The sequence below is a fragment of the Eubalaena glacialis genome, chromosome 4 (assembly GCF_028564815.1).
Source record: "Eubalaena glacialis isolate mEubGla1 chromosome 4, mEubGla1.1.hap2.+ XY, whole genome shotgun sequence".
Taxonomy (NCBI): domain Eukaryota; kingdom Metazoa; phylum Chordata; class Mammalia; order Artiodactyla; family Balaenidae; genus Eubalaena; species Eubalaena glacialis.
This window is the reverse complement of record NC_083719.1, coordinates 135,274,611-135,297,187: the sequence shown is the minus strand read 5'-3', so window position 1 is coordinate 135,297,187 and position 22,577 is coordinate 135,274,611. Positions and strand designations below refer to the sequence as shown.

At 41.7% G+C, this 22,577-nt stretch overlaps 1 protein-coding gene across 4 annotated transcripts in view; it reads left to right on the top strand.

Moving 5' to 3' along the window:
- The window catches only part of EBF1 (EBF transcription factor 1), a 392,672-nt gene extending 386,383 nt beyond the window's left edge, over positions 1–6,289 (top strand). For 3 of the 4 annotated variants that reach the window (XM_061188385.1, XM_061188383.1, XM_061188381.1), the window contains exon 16: positions 4,452–6,289. In XM_061188385.1, the coding sequence (XP_061044368.1) occupies positions 4,452–4,483 (32 nt within the window). In that variant the 3' untranslated portion in view covers positions 4,484–6,289. The remainder of the gene's footprint in view (positions 1–4,451) is intronic. The other variant, XM_061188382.1, reaches the window with a different exon arrangement.
- Positions 6,290–22,577: the final 16,288 nt, after the last annotated feature.

The following is a 22,577-nucleotide window of genomic DNA, read 5'->3' as shown; positions in this document are numbered from 1 at the left end:
ACCCTTCTGCAGCACAGGCACCGAGAAGCAGGGAGAAGCTTGAACAGGAAGTCCTTACCTGGGAGTCAGAAGCCCCATTCTTTACTAATACTTTAAAATTCACAGTTTCTACTGTGATTCCAACTGGTTTTCTCTCCCAGGTAGCTAAAACCTTTGACGATTTACCATCCGTCTGAGAAATTTTTTAGGACAAAGCAACTCTATCTCAGTACTTCTGGGGTCCCATAGATGTTCTGTTAAAAAAAAAAGAAAAAGAAAATGTTATGGTCAAACAAACCTGGAAGATGGTGTTTACTGCATCACTGTCTTGGAGTCACAATGCACGTATGTTTAACTAAAGGCTCTGAGACACCCCGCGGTTAAACAAAATAAGAGTCTCCCATTTTGTTCTCTGCACTTCTTTGCCCACAGAACACTTTTCCCAATGTTAACACCAGTGAACATCCCATAAAAAACTTTGGAAAATGCAGACATATTTTGAATTTAAAGATAAAAACACAGAGAAATCTCCTTCCATTCTTATCTAGAGAACGTCATTGATGAATCCTGATCTTAGAGTCCCCAGGTGTGTCTGTTTTCAGAGCCCAAAGACCTGAGTCACCTCGTACGCTCAGCTATTGTCCTGGAGACATCCTTTCCCTTCTCCTAAAGCTGTGCCCCTACAGCATGGATTCTATGCAATTTCAGGCCTCAGAGGACTTCACTAATCAAGAGGCAGGCAGCCCCAAGAATGCTGTCACTATGCCATTGGACCTGTCCCCAACGTGGGGAGTTGAAAGCCTAACCATGTCCCAGACAGTCTCCGCAGTGAAGAATTAAAAAGGCCAGAGTGATTTCACAAAAATTGTCCGCACGCTGTGCTGCTTTCTTTCCCCACCTCCCTGAAGCGCAGGCTGGCCGGCCTCACCCAACTCTCTGCAGCCTGGTAGCAAATCTCCTGGCATTGTCTTTCGCTCCACGCACATGTTCGGTTTGTGCAAAAGCTCTTCCCCCCATTCTGTTCCTGATTAGCTCCTCATTCTTTCTTACACATATGGTGGTTCAAGGAAGACCACATTCCACCCTCTCGCTCCAAACTCTCCCAGCTCGGCAAAACTTTCCGTTTTGTCTTTGTTCTTATCACACTGAAAAATGCATTGCCTCTCAAGCCAGTAGTTTTCTGCGCTTTGGTCAGGGCACGTGCTCACCCAGCAGCCAGGGGAATGGCAGAGCCTCCCCCGTCTTGTGATGTCTTTGGCACATGTTACTCTCTGAGACTGTCGTGTCCTCATGGAAATCTTCATGGGCCCCACTGGGCCAAGTGCGTGTGCCAGTGGCATTTCTGGAACATTCTAAGCCTGAAACACCCATTCCTCTCACCCATGTAAGTAATCTTGGGGATTACAGCACGGATACAAGAAAAACAGCTTCTAACATTCCGGGAGCTTCCCTGCAGTCGTGCAATGAGGTTTCTTTATTAAACGGCCACTTCAGAGGTGCCTAAATTCAGAGGCCACAAAGGGAGCTCCTTTCCCAAAATTTACTCATCAGTGAGGGTTCTGCGTCTGGAGTTTAGGAAGTGACGGATGAGATTTAGGGAGCTGTAACCCCCTGATATTACGTGCAAAACTCTGGGTGTAAGTACCTCTGGGGCTTCCTCTGGAGACAGGTTCCCTGGCTTTTGTTAGACCCCCAGAGGAATCTGAAGGCCAACGAAGGAAAGGTAGGAAACTGGGGGCAGACCACAGCCACCCCTAGACACCCCCAGATATGTATGTTTGTTTATTTGGTTTTAATTTTAACTTTTTGCTAACACATATAGACTAGACTGGGCTATTTTATCTTTTAAAAAATCCACCTCTCCACCTTCTCTAGAAGTAATTCGAAAGCTGGGGTGGCTGTGAGCAGGCATTCCAGCATGGCAGCACTGGGGGAGCATTTAGCGTGCCACCCACCCTATAGAAGGCAGACCTGGGCTGAGCCACCTCAGTCCCCACGGAGGGGACCTTGCTCACTTATGATCCCAGCCTGGGCTTTCAAGGTGCTAGAGTTTTTGACTCCTGTGTTCCCGACTAAGAAGCAGTTATCTGTGGATTGGCAGCACATCACTTAGCTTTGCTTTATAGCTTTTAATGTGGCCCTGATAGAATTAGTTTAATCTAATTGATCTAACACACTATTCAGGTACCAGAACACTGAGTAGCTCTTTTTAAAAAAATTCTGGTCATCTAGAATTCATTAAAAAAAAAAAAAATCCTGATGTTTTTAGGGCCCAGTTGATACATTTTGGCTGGGTCCACTGATGGAAATAGCAGGAAGTTGGTCAGTTTTCTACTTTGCTTTGTATCATACTGACGCTGCCTGATGTATGCTACAGGAGACTGCCCTTTAATGCCAGGCACACGGAGTAGATTTTGGCGGAAGGCATGAGGAGACACACATATTTTGCCAGAGGGTTAGAACTCCCACGGAAAGGCCTGCCTTTAGTAAAGGTGCCTGGACGCACCTCCAGCCTGGAGGAAAAGATCCTTAGGGAGGCAGGACCATGCTGAGATGTCACACGGCAAAGACCCTCTTACCCCTGCGACCTCCCCCTTGCCTTTGGAGCTACAGCATCTTGAATTCTCAAGGCTTGGATTGAGATACTCAGCTCCCCATTTCAGTCAAATCCAGGGCTCACTTGACTCTTAAGGGGACTGCATCTCCAATGGATCCCAAATCTTTGGGGGTTTAAGTTGGTCTGCATTTGGCAAGTGACACTTCCTGTTTCTAAGAAAAATGGCTTAGGATGGCTTACAAAAAAGACTCCAGGAGCTTTTGGACTGCGAAATGGCTCTTGCAAAACAACATTTGGATGATTTACGTGTAAATGAATCAGAAACATGTGGATTAAATTTCCTTGTGAATACAGATGGGTTTAAAAATTAACGGAAAAAGTGTTTGTTTGGCAAAATACTTTTTTTTAAAATTGAATTGAAAATGCCAGGGCTGGGGTAGGGGAAGCAGAGGAACGTGGGGCGCACAGGGCTCAGAGCCTCACCTGGCCTTCCGACGTCTACTGCAGGATTTGCGGTAGTTGGGGCTCGCTTAAAAACAAAGGCACATTCTCGCAGACATGAGAGTTGGGAAATTTAGAGGGTCACTTCCTACATGCAGTCACCACTGACAAGGACACTCATTTAAATTTAGAATTGCCAACAAAAAGAAAGCAATGACTTCCTCTCTCTGCCTGACAGGATGCTAAGCCATCATTGGGAGCCAAAGATGGCTGCCTCTTGCTTCTAATATAAGCATTGCTCTCATCTCCACATATTTCAAAGTTGCCATCCGGAACTCTGCACTCATCCCTTTATTCCTCATACCCATCCTGTGAAGTGTTCCATATCGGATGGTACGTGGTTGATTGATATGAGGAAACACAAGCCCAGAGAAGTTAAGCAGTTTGCGCCGGTCACACAGCTAATTTAGCGGCAGAAGTTAAAAATAACAGCAGCCCACCTCTATTAACTAGGAGCTGATCCGGGCTAAGCGCTTCGCACTGGTTGTTTTATTTAAATCTCCAACAACCCTAACAATATCGCGGCCCTTGCAAATACTGATACACTGCATTTCTAGATGAGGGGGCAGAGGTTCAATGAGACAAGCAACTAGCTCAGGGGGACATACTCAGCAGGCAGAAAAGCCAGGGGTGGAACGCTGTCAGATTCCATGCTTTTCTAAATACAGCTGTGTGTGGGCTCCTAACTCGGCTTTGCAAGATTTTTGATTATCCCATACAGCCTTCCCTTTGCCTAGGATCTCTCTTTAGCTTTCCTAGGCTACAGTTTTCTAGGGACATGGTCAGACCATTCCAGAAACCCTGAGTGAAGCAGTGGCATAGAAGACATCCTGCGTCCGCATCCTCCAGTGAACAATGTCTTCTGGAGCCAGTATCCCCTTCTCCCAGACCTGAGGACCTAAATGGAGTCACTCAGATCGCTGCTCTGAGCCTCCGTCCTCGTGCTCACACAGAGCACAGGCAGAGCCACGGGTTGTGGTAGAAACCACTGGCTGTCACAAAGGACCAGTTTTTTATTGTATATTTTGGAAGCGAAAGGGAGGGGGAAAAAAAGAGTGACAAACTGAAAATTCTCACTATTTTGCAAGCGTTGGGCTGCCACTTTCCCAGCAGTATGCAAACTATGTGACTTTCCAGTTATGTTTTAAAATTGAAATCAGATTTGGAGGGATGCTTAGGATCTTCTTTTCTGTTAAAGACACATACACATGCTGACATACTATCATTCTTAATAAAGTACATGTATATTTTATAATAAAAACTCCTTCCAGGGAAGATGAGAAAGCACATGCGTGGCTAATATTCAACCAACATAGTGGTGTGTGGGTGTTTTTTTCCATCTTTTTTTTTTTTTCTCTCTTTCAGTGAGAAGTTTGGATGCAAAACCATTTACTCTTGTCTTCTCTTTTCACAGCGATATCTGGCATGATTGTTCCTCCCATGTGAAAGAATTGCCTTGAAGAATTTTATTAATGAAGAGGTTGGATTCTGCTACAGAAAGTAATCTGATACAAGTCCCAGAGTGGAACTTTTAACTCAGGCCTTTTTAAGAGGAATCACAATAACTGCAGATTTTTAAACAAACAATATCACCGACCTTGCAAATACTGAAATTGGAAGGGATCTGCTAATGCAGGGTGTTGGTTACAGTTGTACCTCCCAAGTCCTTGGGGGGATATATTTATTCTGTGTTGATAAAAGCAAATCCTCTTTTTCTTTCTCTCTCTCTTTTTTTTTTAAAGCTTAACTCGGCAATCATTTGTCTTTTATAAACCATAAAGCTGTATACAAGGGACACTATAAATAAGACTCCATGTTTTAATTTATGATGTTTTTAAAGCTGTGTAAAAGGAGAATGAAATGGTGATATTTACAAAAAAGTTTAAAAAGAAAAAAAGAAAAAAAAAAAAGCTTGTATGGGACAGAATAGGAATGCCAGTTAGATTTTTTAGAAAACTAAGGGTCGGCTTTTGCGCCTTAAAGCATATCAAGCGGTAGTTACTCGGACAGTGCATTTCCAATATCTAACTTAACATGCCACCCCTTAGCAGTGCAAGCTTATTTCTCTCTTTTGTATTGTTGTCTTAAGTAACTGTGTAAATAAATGCAGCCTGGAAAGTTAAAAAGTGATGTAAGTGATCACATTTTCCCCTTCTACTCAAAAATCCAGTGCCTCTAGACAGATCTTAAAACTGCATATTTAGACCTGACAGCACTCTCTCTCTTTTGCTTATGTCAACTTCTTCGGAAGCCGATGGCCTCTCGAGAGCTTGGTGGCACACGTGCTGTGTGAGAATCTCCTTTGAGACTTCATGGAACAGGGTCAGGCACAGAATTCCACATAATGCCCTCCAGTTATCAAACCAAAATCCCACTTACACTCTGCATTTACATGGTTAAAGTTTACTCATCCTAAATGCTGAATTCATACCAATCCTTCAAAAGCTGACAAAAGCAACATGGCAGGTATTTCAGATTTCCCATTCGAGATAGCGCCTCTATCAGTCGACCCTTACCATTTGTAACATAGTAGATTAAAACGACAGGTTAAGTGCTTTGGAATTAAGAATAAAAGGAAACTGGGAGAAAGGAGAGGAAGGTTGAGACCTCCAAAACATGGTTTTCTGTTTGATGGGAATTTTTGCTCTCATTATCTGGGAAGTGTTCTTAAAAATAGGAATTAATAGCAAAGATGCAGCAAAGCTCTGAGGATGCATTTGCCTGATATTTTTTTCTTTGCTGTTGTGTTTTGTATGTAGTTATAAATACTGTAGATTTTTTGTGATTTTTTGCCAAAGTTGTTGTTCTATTTATACATTTTAATGTCTTAAGACAGTTTTTCAATATCACAAAAAAAGATTTTACTGCATATTTTGCAAAGAAAAAAAAAGCTCACTACCTTTAGCTTGCACATACTTGCAAAGTTAATTAAAAGGCTTTTTGTTTTAAAGGGGATTTTGTAAGATATCCGTATAAATAATGTATTTATCTTTGGAATTTGTACATTGCTTTCCCCTTCCTCCTTTTCCTCCAACTCCCAGTTTATTTTATTGTGTATGTTTGCTATGTGAAAAGTGCGTATTTGTTTGGCCACCTATAGTTATATTAGCTGTTTCAATGTGATTTTTAAACATTTCATTTATAGTTATTTTTAGTATTGTTTTAAACCATGCTTAATTTTTTTTTAATTTTCACCCAAAAGCCATTGTCTATTTTTGTATTATTTGTAAGTTAAGAAGTTTTTTCCAATATATGGCAAAAAATAGTAGCATATTATTCTTGTAGCATTTAGTTCTGTAGATTAAAAAAAATGTATCCTTTGCTTTGGAAGCTTACAGAAAAAAACCCTAATGCTGTTTTACTCTATTAATATGCATGGAACCTCTCCCTTTGGAGTGATGCATTTTGTGCATTAAATTCCGGGGAGAAACTTCATAGAAATCAATGAACATACTTTCTTTCCTAAGTCTGCTTGTATATTTCCTCTGTCTTTCACATAAATATAAACCAGCAGATTGGATGCCTTAACAATGCAAATCATATTCATTTCACTTGTACATTGTAACTGTGCACCAGAACTGTCAGTCGTCACTAACATTCTAAGAAAAAAGAAAAAGAAAAAAAAAGAAAAAAAAAAAAAAACAAAGAAATCGAAAAGCACAAAAGAACTGTTTTGTTACCTTAAGACAATGTAACTTTTTCTAGTAGAGCAAGAAATTTACAACAATGCTGCAACTGTGCATGCCCCCATATGGATTTTGCAATGGTTTTCACTAGACTGTCAGAGTGCGATTTTTATGGGTTGGTGAGGGTGGGGGAGGGGTGTTGCGGGAGGGAAGGGAGGGGAGCAAAGCTGATTTTTCTTGGTGAGAAATAATAATAATGATGAAGAATAATAATAAAACTGGAAAATGTAAGCAAAGTGGACGCATTGCTTCTCGGTACTCAGAAAGGTTGTCCGAATTCGTGTGCTAAGCGCTGGCCTGAAGATGTGTACAATTTAAAGCCATATTTTGTCTGGTGAGCCCCTTAACTGTTTGTGAAGGACCCGGGTCAGCCGGTGAGGTGTCGGGCTCAGACCTTGACAACAAACGCCACCCACTGTCAGCCATGTGTAGTGGTTAGAACTTTTCTTGAAAGTCCAAAGAGCCTTTAAAATGTGTATAATTTGTGTTTTGTTGCCTCTATTGATATTGATTAGATGAAAAGACGTTCTGGCCCTCCGACCCTCTCTCTTCTACACAGAACTTTTTACAAGTAAAAGATGTTACCCTAAATACAGAATATGGCTTTAAGAAGAAAATGAAATAGCGAATTCAATTAAGATTTCAGTTCGGGGGTGGGGGGGGGGCGGGGGGGTGGGGGAAATACAGCTTCTGGATGACTGGATTGCAGGACATGCCCTGGCCTCACATTGTACTAGGATGCAGCTTAATGAAGTCATCTCTAAATCTAACCGTTCACCTTCTTATCAAACTTTTGGAATAGACACACACTGTACAGTTCAATTGTTAGAGAACCTAACTACTGTAGAGATTGTTATAATTTTTTTTTTTTTGCAAACATTCAAGCTGTAAAAACTTTTCAACTTTCACAATATTTAATTAAAGTTACTTCCTGTCTGTGATGGCAGCTCCTAGTTGTGTATTCATTTCTCTATTTCAGATGAGTCCGAGTCCAACATAATGTAAAAGGTCTGTGTTTGTAGTTACTCAGGACAGTGTTGACAACCAGAGAAAAGCAGCAAGAGTAGTCTGGGGACACCCACTTTCCCTCTTTGTCAATCCTTGGGGATTTGCTAATCTGGGATGCAAATTGAACACACACAGCGTACTGCTGCCCTCTGCTGGCAGCAGCTGGACGCGCAGTGCCCATACTGGCCCAAGGAGAGGCCAAGAGCCCCAAGGATTACACTAGGCAAGCAATGAGATCCCCCGGAAGTGACTGAATTATGAATCCAGGATCTGGCCACTCTGGAAAGCCATCCTCCGTGCTGCAAGTCTGAACCAAGCTCTTCACATACAGCTGCTAATTAATCAATTAATTATGTGCCCTGGCTCATTGATGAGGAGGCATGTGTGAACACAGAACCTTCTATGATCTATAGTTGTAAATCCCATGTGGATAAGACACTTTTCCTGTTGGATAAAACCAAATTTATCTGGAGTCAAACATTCTACAAACACCCAATAAGTCCCTGCTCCTGTAAAACGATTTCACTTTAAGTTCCATCATCATCATAAGTCTTTCCAATTGCACATTCAATGCTTTCCCTACTTTTGCAATTATTGGACAGAATAAGGTTAATGATGCTTGTAAAATGCCTTGAGAACTCAGCAAATAGGCCATGGACCAACAGAAACTTGATGACCAGAGCTAATATGTCGTCCTACAACCACCATCACGATCATTTGTAGTGTGCATTGCTGATACACTTTTGCTCTGGATAGAGCCCAATCTGAGGTAATGAAAGAGTGTAATGAATAAGTTAATAAGTAGAGAAGCTACTATCTTCTTCTTTAAAAGAAATCTATGTTGATTAGTTTGGTCATACAATATACATTTTTGGAATTCTGTATCAGGTGCAGGTCTCCGTATTAGATGCAGAAGATTAAAAAGAAATGAACAAGAGGCCCCTGCCCTCAGGACACTCATAATCTCAGACAAGAGAAATCTATACTCAAAGCAGTTTAGAATGTTTAGGGCAAGACAGTCATGTCATAATGCTCCACAGAATAAAATAGACATCCACACCTCTACATACCGGTTTCTACTTTCCTTAAGGCCTATTTCCTGGAAGCATCCATTCATTCATGTAGACCTTGAGGGTTTATTGTACATCTGGCACCAGGTGAGGCCTGGTGGATTCTATAACAAGCACAGCAACACCGATCCTGCCCTCACGGATCTTACAGTTGAGCGAGGCAAGGAGACATTAAGCCACCGTACAAGTCTAAACTAACAAACCGATAATGGCGATGAAGAAAAAGTCTAGAATGCTCTGAAAGTATATTACAGTGGGATCTGATTTAACCTGTAGGGTTGGGGAAGGTTTCCAGAGAAAGTGACACCTAAGATGATATGTGAAGGATGAGGTAAGCAGGTGGCGTGGGCACCTTAAGCAGAGGGAATGAGGGCAGATGTAAGGATCTGGGCTTCGGGCGTGGATATGGCCCATTCAGGAACAGAAAGACTGTGTCTGTAGAGTATGCAAATGTGCAGGATGGCACCGTGGAGCTTGGGAAGTTCAATTCAGAACACGTAGTGAGGACCTACTATGTGCTTGGCACTGCGCTAGATGCTAGGATGCACTAGACAAACCAGTCATAGGTCCAGCCTGCAGGGCCTTAAGCATAGCTCATAAACTCAATGCCCCGTATTTGTCCACAGGGACCATGCTGGCAAACCATGAAGTGGGTGAGCTGGGGTAAGAACAGACAAGGAACACCTTGCTTGCTCCAGGCAGTTGTTCCCACATGGGAATGTGGCCCCAGTGATGCCCATCTTTCATTTTTCAAGAATGCCAGATATATTATTGAATTTTTTTTTTTGCTGTGAAATTCTCATTTTTTAAATGTTGTCATCTAATCCAAAAATGGTGCTTTCAAAACACTGCATTGGGCAAAAAAAGAAAGTCCACGAGCCTCTAAGAATGTCAGTTTGGGACATCTGGCCAAAAGACAAGTTACTAAAGGAGATGTTTACCCAGCTTGACTTGAGGGTCCTACTGCTAAGTCCTAGAACTAGGTCAAGGAAGGCTGCAAAGAAGGGCCTGCCTGAGGGGTGCAAATAGATGCTCTCCAGGCAGGTAAGGGAAAGCAGGGCATAGAAGGCCATGCTCAATGCCTCTGGAGCTGGCTGTAGGAGAAAAACAACATTAAATTAATCAAAAGGAATAGGAATCTGGGGAAATGGAATATATAATTGTGAAAAAACTCTATATCCTACAGCAGCCATGTCAATGTTAAATATACAGATCACTTTTTTGAAAAATCTCCTTTTGCCTTGCCAAAACGCCCTCATCAAAAAGTTCATTTTTAAATAGATGTCCAGAGAAGTAAACTCTTTCTGGCACACCATGCTCATGGCCATGCCTGTCCTAGCAGGCTCCAAATCACTCACATTCTCAAGAATGTTGCTCCTGAATTATCATCCTCTCCCTCCAACATCTCCATTTCCTCTTCCTCAATATTGCTATCTAATCAGTCTACACATATTATCCCATCTTAAAGAAAAAGAAAAAACTCTTTGACCTCACTTTGCTTTCAGTCTGCCCATCATCTTTCTGCTCCGTCTTATAGCAAGTCCTCTCTAAAGAGGTGTCTGTGTCTTTCTCTTCTTCTTCATCTCTATTCTCTTATTATCCATATTACAATAGATGTTTGCTGCAAGGATGAATAGTGGGGAGTCTTAAACACTGTAAACAAGGGATCAAACATATATTTTACAAGTATCCTTGTAGCTGCTTAGAGAATGAATTGGAGAGAGGCAGAGGGGAAAGAGAATAATTAGGAGGCCATTACCATGGGCAAGGCAAAAATGCATAGCTTGGACTAGAAAAATGGAAAGAAGGAAAATAGATAGGATTAGACATAATTAGTATTGTGATTATAGTCAACAATACTGTATTGTATACTTCAAAGTTGCTAAGAGACTAGGTCTTAAATGTTCTCACCACAAAATGAAATAATTATGTGATGAGATGGAGGTGTTAGCTAGTGTTATGGTGGCAATCATATTGCAATTATCGTGGTGTATACCTCAAACTTATGCCATGGTAAAAGTCAAGTACATCCCAATAAAAAAATATTTAGTGGATAGAACCACTAGGATTTGGTGACTGATGCAATGTGGGGATTGAGGGAGAGGAAGAAGTCAAGATAAAACTCAGTTTTCTGACTGAGGCAACCGCTATTAAAGAAATGGTCGATTTCTCTATTTGGGTTGTTTCCCTGCTATTGAGCTATGGAGCTTGATGGTGAAATCCTTTCCTACTGTTCCCTTTGCTTTCCTTCCCTCTTCCAAGTATGATACTCTTCTCCAGAGGCTTCTATATTTACATTAGGAATGAAATTCAGTTTCCGGAACTGGAAATATTTTGCTACTTTTTTTTTTAACTCAAGCATCAAGCAGTTTTCTCTCTTCTCTCTGGAGAGTTATGCTACAGTGGGACTGATTTTTATCTACTTGGCATACTTTTTTCCCACTGATTGTAGAATTTCCACATTCTATATTAAGAAGGAACGTTCCGAGCCCTGGAATGAACCACAGGCCTGAGAGTTGACCCTCTGCAGGAAATATCTTGCACAGGGAATTATGCTATAAGGAGAATCCAGTACTCCACAAAAGTCAACAAAATGTCAACAAAAAGGAGGGAGTCCCACTGAAGTTGATTCATTCAATAACATAGATTTGGGTGGGATTCTGCCAGGAAAGTCACGGCCATAAAATGAGGGAGAGCAAGGAGAAATGAATTAGAACCAATAGCCATGCCTTCTCTCACACATTTGTCTACTCAATATATTCTTACCATGGACCTTCCCTGTGTCAAGCACTGTGCTAAGGGCTGGGGTTTGACTGTATCTTAAATAGACCCATTTCCTTCCCCCATTACTACCTAAGGAGGATTCTTTGATATGAATCAAAGAATCACAGGAACATCATTTCATACTGTGATAAATGCTGCTGTAACCCTAATATATCTGAGCAAGCATGTGGCTCTATCTCTGCACACATTCAAGCCTACTTCAACACCCAGCTTTAATTAAAAAGAAATGGATCCCTTATTCAAACCCCTTAAAGGCCATTAAAAAGAACCTAAATGTAAAGTCCACAGCAATACCTACTAAAATTCTCTTTCTTCTACCATCCTTTTCCCTACTCCTCACCTTACTCAGACACTATTGTTCTCAACCCATCTGACAAAAGCCTATTCTGAGTTTGCATGATTTTTCTTTTTACCTCCTCACTTTCCCCATCTCTCTCAATGCATTATTTTCTTTCTCTCATTGCATTAAGTCTTTCTTCCAGCAAGAAAATCTTTCTTCTTTAGCAGAGCTGGGGAAAGGGGAGATATTGGATTGGCCAAGCATGATTTCCTTTGGCAAGCTGGGAGAGGGGAAAGTCCATAAACACTTCCTTGTTAATAATGTTTGATGTGTTATACTTTGAGGGGCAAGAATAGGGAGCCATGAGCACGTAGAGCAAGAGTCATGGATCTGCTCCTGTTTGAGCGAAGACCTGAAGAAGCAGGAGTCAGCAGGGCAGAGCTGGGGGCAGCGCAGACAGCATTCCAAACAGACGCAGGTCACCCACAGTGGAGGACTGGTGCCATTCGAGCCTCTCCTACAGAATGCTCCCCCTTCTCAGTTCATCTCCCTCCTCTGTCGTGTCCTTTTCTCCTACCTTCCGACATGGTTTCCTTCATCTCTGTCTATGCAACAGTCCTGATCAGCGTTCGGTTCACTGGTAGCTCTTCAAGCAGAGCCATTACCTTACTGATTCTGGTACACCTCTGGGGAGACCCTCTCCTTCTCTTTACCTTTACTCCTGCCTTGCCCCATGGATTTATTGCATGGGATTCTAGGGATGTGGTGAAATTTTCTTTAATCCTTTAAAAGCAGCTGAAACCAGATGAAAGGTTAGGGGTCCCCAATATTGCTCTTTGTAATTCAAAGGTAAACATTCCTACCCTACACTTCATGCCCTAGAAACCACCACAGCCCAAAGTGCTCAACTACTGAAAAGGCCAACACTGAGCTCCCATTTCTTCCCACAAGCACAGTATACTGTGGCACAAGCTCATGTCCAGGAAAATCAGGGAGGTGGTATGAATGGCACCTGGCATTCCCTTGTTGGGGGCCTATTTTTACATGAGGTGATATTCTATTAACTCTATGGAATATGTTTATTAAATTCTCATAATGGTCATGAAACAGGGGTGTAATTGTCCTCAACTAAAACTGAATTACTCACCAACTTTGTATGAGGACAGAGGGTTCCTGCTGGACCTTGAAGGCCATTTATTTAAGATATATGGGCACAACAGTTACTCTGTCTATGGAATGAATTAACCCAATAATCAGTAGATATTGAAAATGACTTCAAAAAAAGAAGTCACTCCAATTTTCTAATCCTCAGCTTCTCATCTATAAAAAAGAACTGATAATAAGAGTATTTATCTTAAAAGGTATCTAAGAAGATAATGTTAAATAAGCCACATAATGAGTTATCATTCAGTGCCTGGAACATATTAGCCAGTCTGTCAATGTTAGACATTGTGATTCCATTGTGTGTGTGTGTGTGTGTGTGTGTGCGTGTGTGTGTGTGTGTGTGTGTATGGATGGACAGATAGACAGATAGATAGATATATCATAATATGTTCAACTGATTTCAAACTGATAGACATTAAGCTGTTTCCTATTTCTTGATATTATATGCAACATTATGATGGATATGCTTGATTTTAAAAAAGTTCTTGCAAGTCCTTCCTACTTAAAAGCTAACAGTATAGTATCCCTGGCATCCAAAGGGCCACCTCAAGAAAGGATTCCTCCTTTAACAAGAAGAAACTATCCCAACAGATCCCAAATCAAACCAGAAGATGATTTGTGGCTGATGCTTGTCATAAGTACAAGAAAAACAAAGATGCCCCAAATCATTATACTTTGGTACCACAGTAGGTACCAGTGAGCTCCAGACAGGAAAGAAGAAGAATCATTCTGAATACTGTCATATGTCAAAGGAAGGGGACTCTGGGCAATAAATTTGCAGGGCAAGGACCTAGCACTGATGCTGAGGATGAGACAAGACAAAGGTTGAGATGGGTAACTCGGGGACACAAGGAAGAGAGTAAATAAATATTTCTTATATGTTGGCATCCATAAGTCATTTCATGATGTGTGAACCTGCTAAGCCCTTTCATAGTTCAAAAAAGATAAATGAAACAGGCTTAGGTGAAATTAGATGAAATTTAGACACGATTAACACAGTTATGGAATGGACTATTAGGAGCCTATCTGCACTCAGAACAAGAAATCTCTTGAAATCACTTATCCCTTCTTTGCTCACTCACTCTAATATGTTAAGTGCCTAGTATGTGCCAGTCATTATGCTAGGAAATGAGTGTAAGAGCAGTTGGACGTGGGCAATAATTCAGCACACAAAAAAGCAAATTAATAAGCAAACATATAATTACATGTTGAGAAGAGCCCTGTGAGGGAAACTGGCCTGGATGCTGTCTGCCTCCTCATCTTACTGATGTTGGGCTTGAACATGTGACTTGCTGAGGTCCATGGAACATGAGCTGACATGATACAGGCAGAGGCCATAGATGTGACTGTGAATTCTGACTAGGTTCTTACACTCCAGAGATCTGCCAGGAGGAGACCTTCCTCCAGAAAGCTGTTGAAATGTCAACCTGGATCCTGAAGTGTCTACACACAGAACAGACCAGAGGCCACTGACATCTCAGAGCTGAGTTTCACTGACCCTCAGCCTGAAGCAGAGTCACCCAGCCATGCTGACAATATCAGCTGTTCCTTGGATCTACTGCCCTGCAAATCTGCAAGGGTGAGAATTAAAACTTGCTGTGGTTGTAAACCCTTGAGCTTTGGAGTGATTTGTTATGCGACATTATTGTGGCAATAGCTGATTGACGCTGAAATAGAAGCCTAGAAGTGGGTGCAGTTATAAGAAAAAACTGAAAAAAAAAATTAGTTTAAAACTCAGTGGTGGGTGGTGAGGAACCAATGGGAGGTTGGGAGAATCACGACCTGTGTTATACAACAGAGAAAACATTTAGTAAGAATTTAGTAAAACATGCAGTAAAGGGAGTACCCGAGATAATCTAGACAGGAGACCGGGAGCGGGAGTGGAGTAAGGAGATTTGGAAACGAAATATTAAAAGCCTGAGCTGGCTGTAGGTAGCCACATTTGATAAGGTGCTACATGAAAGAGATGAACTCAGAAAAAAATGGTCCAGTTTACAAACACAATTAAGAAAGAATACAGAGAACTCAGAAAACTGGGCACATGCTGTGTTGGAAAACGATACTGTTTTTCATCTCTAGACTCTTCATCCAGTAAAATATCCTCTAAGTAAAATACAGCCTAAAGGAAAAGACCAAAACAGGGACATAGCCATTAAGATACAGCTCAGGAACATAGTCTAAACCAAGAATGTGGCCACCATAGTCTTTGTTAAGACCTCTGAAAAGATTAAGCAGATTCCTTCAGCTGGATGAAGAGCCTCCCAGAAAGATCACACAGAAGCCTGAGGTGCCCAAATTAAGAAGCACAATTACCTCTAAAAAGAAAGGCATTTTTGAGAGGAATTATGAGTATGGCTTCAGTGAACAGAATTCAGTGGAATTCAATACATAAACAGTCCACTCAGTTTTTGAGACAGTTGTATTGGCAGTTATGTAGCCATGCTGGATTAGAAGAGATTGTGGCCATTAGAGATGTAAAAAGACATCTGAGTCACTCACATTTCTAACAGGCAGGAAGCAGGCTGAGAAAGTTTCTCAGTTACTGAGAAGGAAAAACCCTTTCCTTGCCCTTTCAGAAATGACTACAGAATAAATGAAAAAGAAAGGGTCTCCTGAAGGCAGAGCCAAGAGTTGTAGAAAAAATAGTTGTCTAAGAATCTACTTCAAGGAGGTAGAATGTGGGTGGAGTGTAGTACCCCAACCCATTGATGTTGGGTTAGCCATATGACTTGCTTGAACCAATGGAATGTCAATGGATATGATGTAAATGGAAGCCATGGGGCATGCTCAGATGGCTCTGGTCTGGCAGCATTATTGTGGCAACAGCTGACACAGCAATTCCTGCTCTTGCATAGAATTTGGACCGTATGCACCTAAATGACCCTGAACACCCAATTAAAGCAGCTGCTTTTAGTCATCCTCTCTGACATCACCACTATTATTTTCTTCATAGCCCCTTTCTCTTTCTGGAATTATCCCATTTACATATTTGTCTATTTGTAAATATTTTTATTTACTGCCTCATATTCGAGTGCCTAGAACTATTCCTGACACATAGTAATGATGACTAGATGCCCTTTGATTTAAAGTTCCTTTCTCTCTCAAAGAGTCTATAATTCTCACAAGCTTAGACTGCACTGGGGATATTAAGAAGACATTGTTTTTTGCCTTCAGTAACACTTCAAAATACTGGCATCATTAGTTTAAAGGGCATCTTTGATCAGAGATAGTTATAACTCATTGGGAATACCCATATCGTATGGACTCTGATTTAGTGATTTCTGGACAAAAGCAGGAAGTGGAATCATTTCCAAGTAATGATTCAGGAGAACAAGTAATCTGGGAGACAGTCTTCTAGACTGACTTGTGATGAGCAGAAGACCACGGTGTTAATTCCAGTATATCCATCTTAAATTGCTGATAAAGTTGTTATATAGGGCAAAGTGATAATTATTGGAGATAATGATGGAAACTGATGAAGTCAAAACTAGGCACCACAAGATAAACCTTAACTGTAAGGAGTAAAACCCAAGAAATGTCAAGCTATCTTACTCAATAGCTATCAATGTACCTCTGCATTTTTTGTCCATGGAGATCTCTCAAGGTTGAATTGGTTTCTTTATTCAACTGGCAGTATGCTAGGTGCTGGGAGAACCATGGCGAGCTAAGCCAGAAATGGTCTTTGCTTCAAGGAGCTTTCCATTTAGTAAGAGAGGCAGACCTTAGTAAAATATATATGTGACTAAATGCAGTATGTTAAACCCTTCTAGGGGCCATGTAGGAGGACAGGAAACCAAGAGATCATCTAAAGACCGACTTTCTTTGAACCATCAAGGAAAGCTTCTTCTGAAAAAATGGTGTTCAAGCTGAGATCTGAAGGATGAATAAGGCAAGAAAGAACATTACAGGAAGAATGAATATCATGTGCAAAGGACCTGAGAAAGATCACTGTGGCTGGAACAAGGGAAAGACAGGTGAAAGATGAAACTGTACAGATGGCAAGACCCAGATCACAAAGAGCCACGTGGTAAGGAGTCTGGTTTTTGTCTAAAGCGTTGTTAAAAAAAAAAAAAGCCATTGAAAGGTTGACTGAGAAATGTATCAACCAGCTTCCAAGAGACTTAGGTACACATTGTACACAAATATTGGGGGGCACTTGGAAGACAGTTCTCAAATATTGATAACTCTCCTCCACTAGTGAGCACCTCTGGGCTAGAACCAAGGAAGAGTTCTGTTTGCCGCATCTTGCCCAGGATGCTATGTGTCAACTCGTAATGGTTGGTTCACCTTTACCTTTCCATGAAGCCCATTATGTTTTAAACAATACCCATCAGATCTTGTAAGGCTTGATATTTATTTTATTTCAACTATCACTCTTTTTTGTCAAGTCTAGTCTCATGCACAGCAGGTGAACCTTAATGGCTTAAGGAATAAATAGAAAGCTGACGGGCTCACACCCATTAACTAATGGATTACTAAGCAAAAGGGACTACGTTCCACCCCAGTGCACTTAGCCCAGGCTTGCTAGGAATTTTAAAGACTCCAAGCTAACGCTTCACGGGCCCAGGGGAAAGGAGCTCAAACTCAAGTATAGTTCCTTTGATAGACAGGTGAATGAACGTGGCTATCATTATGTAATCACACAACTTAGGAGTTATTTATTATCGACTGCACAACACATTCTAGAAACATACTGGAGACACTTGGCCTGCCAGCTTGGTACATTTGTTGGCTCTAACCTGGCAGACAGAAGGATCCTGATGGGAGAATCACTTAGCCCTCTTGCTTGCACTCACTCCATTGGTGTCCCAATATTTCATGGGAAAATATGTAAGGAAAAGGAGGCTATTTTAAATACGTTTCTTTGAAGTAAAGGTGCCTGACATTCTGTTATCTGCAATGCTCCACGCCTCTGTAAATTAGCCACCTTGCATGTTGTGTCCAGACCTTCTTTCCACAGTCTTTAATCAATTGTTTCAGATATATGTGTCTCATTAGCATCCGAGCAATGCAATCACTTTTTAAAATCCCAAATCTCATGATTTTATTGGGCTATTAAGAGCTTGATTTGTGGGCAGTGGGAACAGCAAAAGAACTCATGCCATTGATCACATTTTGCAGAAGGTGTCCAGCAGAATGAAGAAACCAGCAAGTGAAGCCCCAGAAACACACACAGGGTGTGTTTCTCACATATCGGCCCAAGCAAAGACTATTGCCCATATAACCACCTTTGAACACCTTTATTTGGTGGATTGGGGGGGGGGAGGAAGGGATTGAAAATTAATTGCCTTAAAAGGAGATTCTGGACATGTTAAACCCAAAAATGGGGTGTCAGAAAAAGGGACCAAAGAAACACAGTAAGAGGATCGCTATTTGCTACTAGTTTCACACTCAGAAAAATCAGTTGCTAATGATCAACCTTGATCTTTGCTCTGATCGAAGGCCAAAGAATCATAGACCTTTATGAGCTGAAGGGATAGCCTTAGAGGTTATTTTTCTAATGCCCTTACAAGACAAAGAGACTCAGGAAGGGGCAGACTAAAGTCATATATCAAGGGCAGAGCTGGCCCCAGACCCCCCCATCTCCACCCTAGTACGAGAGTTGTCATTCTCACTCCCTTTTTGTGCTCCCCTAGTTTCCAGGGCAGTGAGAACAAAGATTTGTCACAGGCATTTTTTTTTTTTTTGCCATGCCACATGGCATGCGGAACTTCCCCAACCAGGGATGGAACCTGTGCACCCCGCATTGGAAACATGGCGTCTTAACCACTGGACCACCAGGGAAGTCCTGTCGCAGGAATTTTTAAAGCCGAAGAGCTGAATTTAAAAAGTCCTCTTCTCATTGAGAGGTTTTCACAAAATAATATCCAAGAAATATTAAAATATGTCAATTTTAGAAAGCCCATGTAATTCTTAATTTTTGAAGTCAGTTTAATGATCTACCCAATAATATACGGACAGAATTCCCTGGAGGGATCAGGAGCAGTTAATTAGCAAACAGGCAAATCTAGGCTCCTCCTTCCCAGCACTGGGTCCAGCTATGAGAGAAGCTGTCCTGGTAGAGTCTGGACACTAGGGAATGCTTGCGGCTATTTCAAGGCAAGAGAGGATGGCCCTTCCTGACTGCCTCTCGGCATCTCTTCTTATTCTGCTTGCCATTAGCAGCAAGTGTGGTCTGCTTAAATCCCAAATCAGACCATGTAATTCTCCATCTTAAAACCTTTCAATAGCTTCCCATCACACTTAGAAGGAAACACCTGCCTCTTTTGGCCACTGAGCATTACAGGATAGGAGCCCTGTTTATCTCTCCAAACATATCTCGTACAGGTCTCCCCTTTGCTCATTTTGCTCTAGCGATATGCCATGCTCTTTCCCACTATACGACCTTTGAACTTGCTCTTTCCTCTGTCTGGAAGGATTTTTTTTTCCTTTCTCTTTGTATATCTGCTATCTTCTTATCCTTAAGGTCTTGGCTCACATGTCACTTTCTCAAATGGACTATCCCTGAATCTCCCAAATCTCAACCCTTTTCCAGTCAAGATGGCTCCTACCTCAAGCCCTATGTTTCAGTCTTCCAGTACTTAGCCCGAGCTCCAATTATTTTATTTGTCTGTTTGCTTGTTTGCTTGTCTCTCCCATTAGAATGTAGGTACCACAAGGACAGAAGCCATGTCTGTCATGCTCACTATTGCATCCTCAGTGTATATTACAGTGCCTGGTGCAATATAGGTGTCAGGAAGTATTTTAGGGGGAGTAGAAAAGAACCTACCCTGGGAATAGAAAAGGACAGAGGTTATGACTACTATTTTTCCATAGAGAACTGAGGCCCAGCACTTGCCTAAGTGGATCAAGAATTAAAACTTAATTTCCCAGGATTTACTGGTACTGTATGATAATTGGCAGGGGTTTCCCCGAGGCTGCACCTCTAAGCAAAGATGCTAGAAAGGGCTCCTGTGGAGTTCATGAAGCAGCATAGTGCCCTCCAAAGCTTTTGAGAGACTTTCTGAGGCTCTGTCTGTCCTTCTCCTCCTCCTTCTTCTTTTTATTTTAAATAGCTCTAGATCTAAGGAGAATTTTTTTCTGAGTTGGCCTCTATTCATTTTAGAGAGAGAAATTTAATTCTGTAACCTATCTTCCATGCCTCTCCCTATCCAACTTCTTTTAATCTCTCTAGTCCGCAGACTGACAACATAAAAATAAGGTCAAGATGAGGAAGAAGTTTTCATTTCCCTTATATCATTCATGACATTTTTATATGCCTCTCCCTTCTAATACTGTAGACTATATAATGTGTTTCCCTTTTTACTTTGGCCTCTAGGGAGCTCAGGAGAAAATTTAGACTTCAACCACAAAATTTTACAAACAGCATCCCCTACTCAATGTAATACATTCTTATCATTCCCAATTTTAAATGGATGGGATATAAATTAAAGAAAAATTAACTTAGAAAATTGATCTACTGTTCTTCCTCTCAATTAGTCTGTTCATCCAGTGAGATGACCAGAAGAATTTCTCTCTCTGCCACCCTTTAATTTTGGCTATAAATTACCACCTTCATTCCATTTCACTTCATATTCTGAGCTCTTACGCTACAGACCTGCTCTCATAAGAAGTAATCTGTTCCAGTGGCAATGTGTAGAAATAGAAGATGAATAATAAATATTTACTATGTGCTAGGTGTTGTGCACATCTTAGTTCATCTACATCACCTAATAACACTAATGTAATTCACCCAAGGACCTGGAAGCTTAGAGAAGTTCTTTTATTTGCATAAGGTCACTGACCTGTTAGGTAAGTGCAGTACTGGGTCTGATTCCAAAGCTCATGTTCTTCATGACAGTGCTAATTCAAAGACTATAACCTGCCATGTAAATGACCTGAAAGACTGTTAAAAGGAACTACTTAGTAAGATGATCCTGGTCACCAGCATTAACTATGTACACTATTGTCATTGGCTCTTGGTATGATAGAAAAGTTATTTAAACGGTCTCTAAACAAAGGACAGGTGAATTAAGCTGGTTAATTAGCTGCAACGAATATTAAAAAAGGGGGGATAGCTGGTTTATAGCGGCTGCACATTTTTCTTTTCTTCCAGATTTCCCTTCTCCATATCATTCCCCCGCAACAGTCCAAGTCGCAGGTTCTTAAAATGACGGTGACAGGATTCAAAGCAAAGAAAAAAGAAGTTTCTTTCAGGCTTTTGTGTTTCAAAAGCCCTTACAAAGAAGGTTCTAGGCATTCACACAATGTCTGGGAAAGCCATCATGAGTAAAGCAAGGAGGTTCCAGAAGAACTGGGCTTCCCCTGAAGACCAGAAAGTTCCTCTGGACTTGAGGAAAAGGAGAGGTGGAGGGGATGTGTCGAGGCAGAAATGTGAGGGCTCCCAGAGAAGGGCTCTGTTCTCTGCTTCCTCAGAGTGCCCCAAGACCCCTGGAGAGAGAGTGGGCAGTGGGGCATGAGGCAGGTGGTCTACACAGCCTGGTGGGGATTTCCATGCTTCAGTGAGAAACCTGGTCACTCAACAGCACTCCGGTCCTCAGGAGCAGACGAGTGAATTGAAAGGGCTGGGGGATGAGACTGAATAAAACAAGGGATGCCTCAGCAGCAACCAGCCTGGATTACAAGTGAGGACCACACAGGCCACAGCAACTCAGAAAAGATGCTGAGAATGCTGCTGAGCTGACCTCCCTAAGTTCTGGGAACCATGCTGATCATCTAGACCTAAAACTCACCCTTGGGGAAGAGGGACTAAGGAAACCCCAACTTGACAGAGATTAGGTTTCTGCCTCATCAGTAGAATTGTCTGTGAAACCAAAACTTAGTTTAGAAAAAGGAAGAGTTCTGTTTCTTGTACATCTGAGGGTATGGACGTCAAGCTGCATCAGCTACGCCCATTTCCATAGGGCCTCTGATCATCTACGGCATCAGAGACTCAGCATCTCAACACGGACCCTGAGCTACAGTATCCACTGGGTGAGGAAGGAAAAACCTAGCACCCTCCCACATTCTCACAGTTTGCAAGGGGAACAGTCTTCATATCAATATACACAAGACACTCCAGACTGCAGACATCGGAGCTTGCTAGCCCACATGATCAGACTGCAGCCCCGACAGCACGGGTGCTGGATCAGACATGTGTGGGTACGTGGCTGCCACTTCCATCAGCAAAGCCTCTCCATCCAATTTAAACTGAGTTTCAAGTTGATTCTGGAGAAAATTTATACAGTTTACAGGTTTAAAGCCTTTGCTTCATCCCCGAGGACAAGGCGAGGGGAAGGGAGTGAGGAACTGCTAACATTATTGAGAGGAGAGAAAAGCAAGGCATCCCCAGGAGACAGGGAGGAATGAGACCAGAGACGCAAAGAGGGGAGATGACAATTGTCAGATGAGTTTCATCACTCAGCTTTGCCTCTACCTGTTCCCAGCTTCTCGGAAAAATTGTCCTTTGGGGCCCAAACTTTCCGTTTAGCCCAAAGATGAGTCTCAGCCCAAAGATGAGTGAGTAGAAAGTTTGAGAAAATTCTTTCAGGCATCTTGGAGTTATGCAT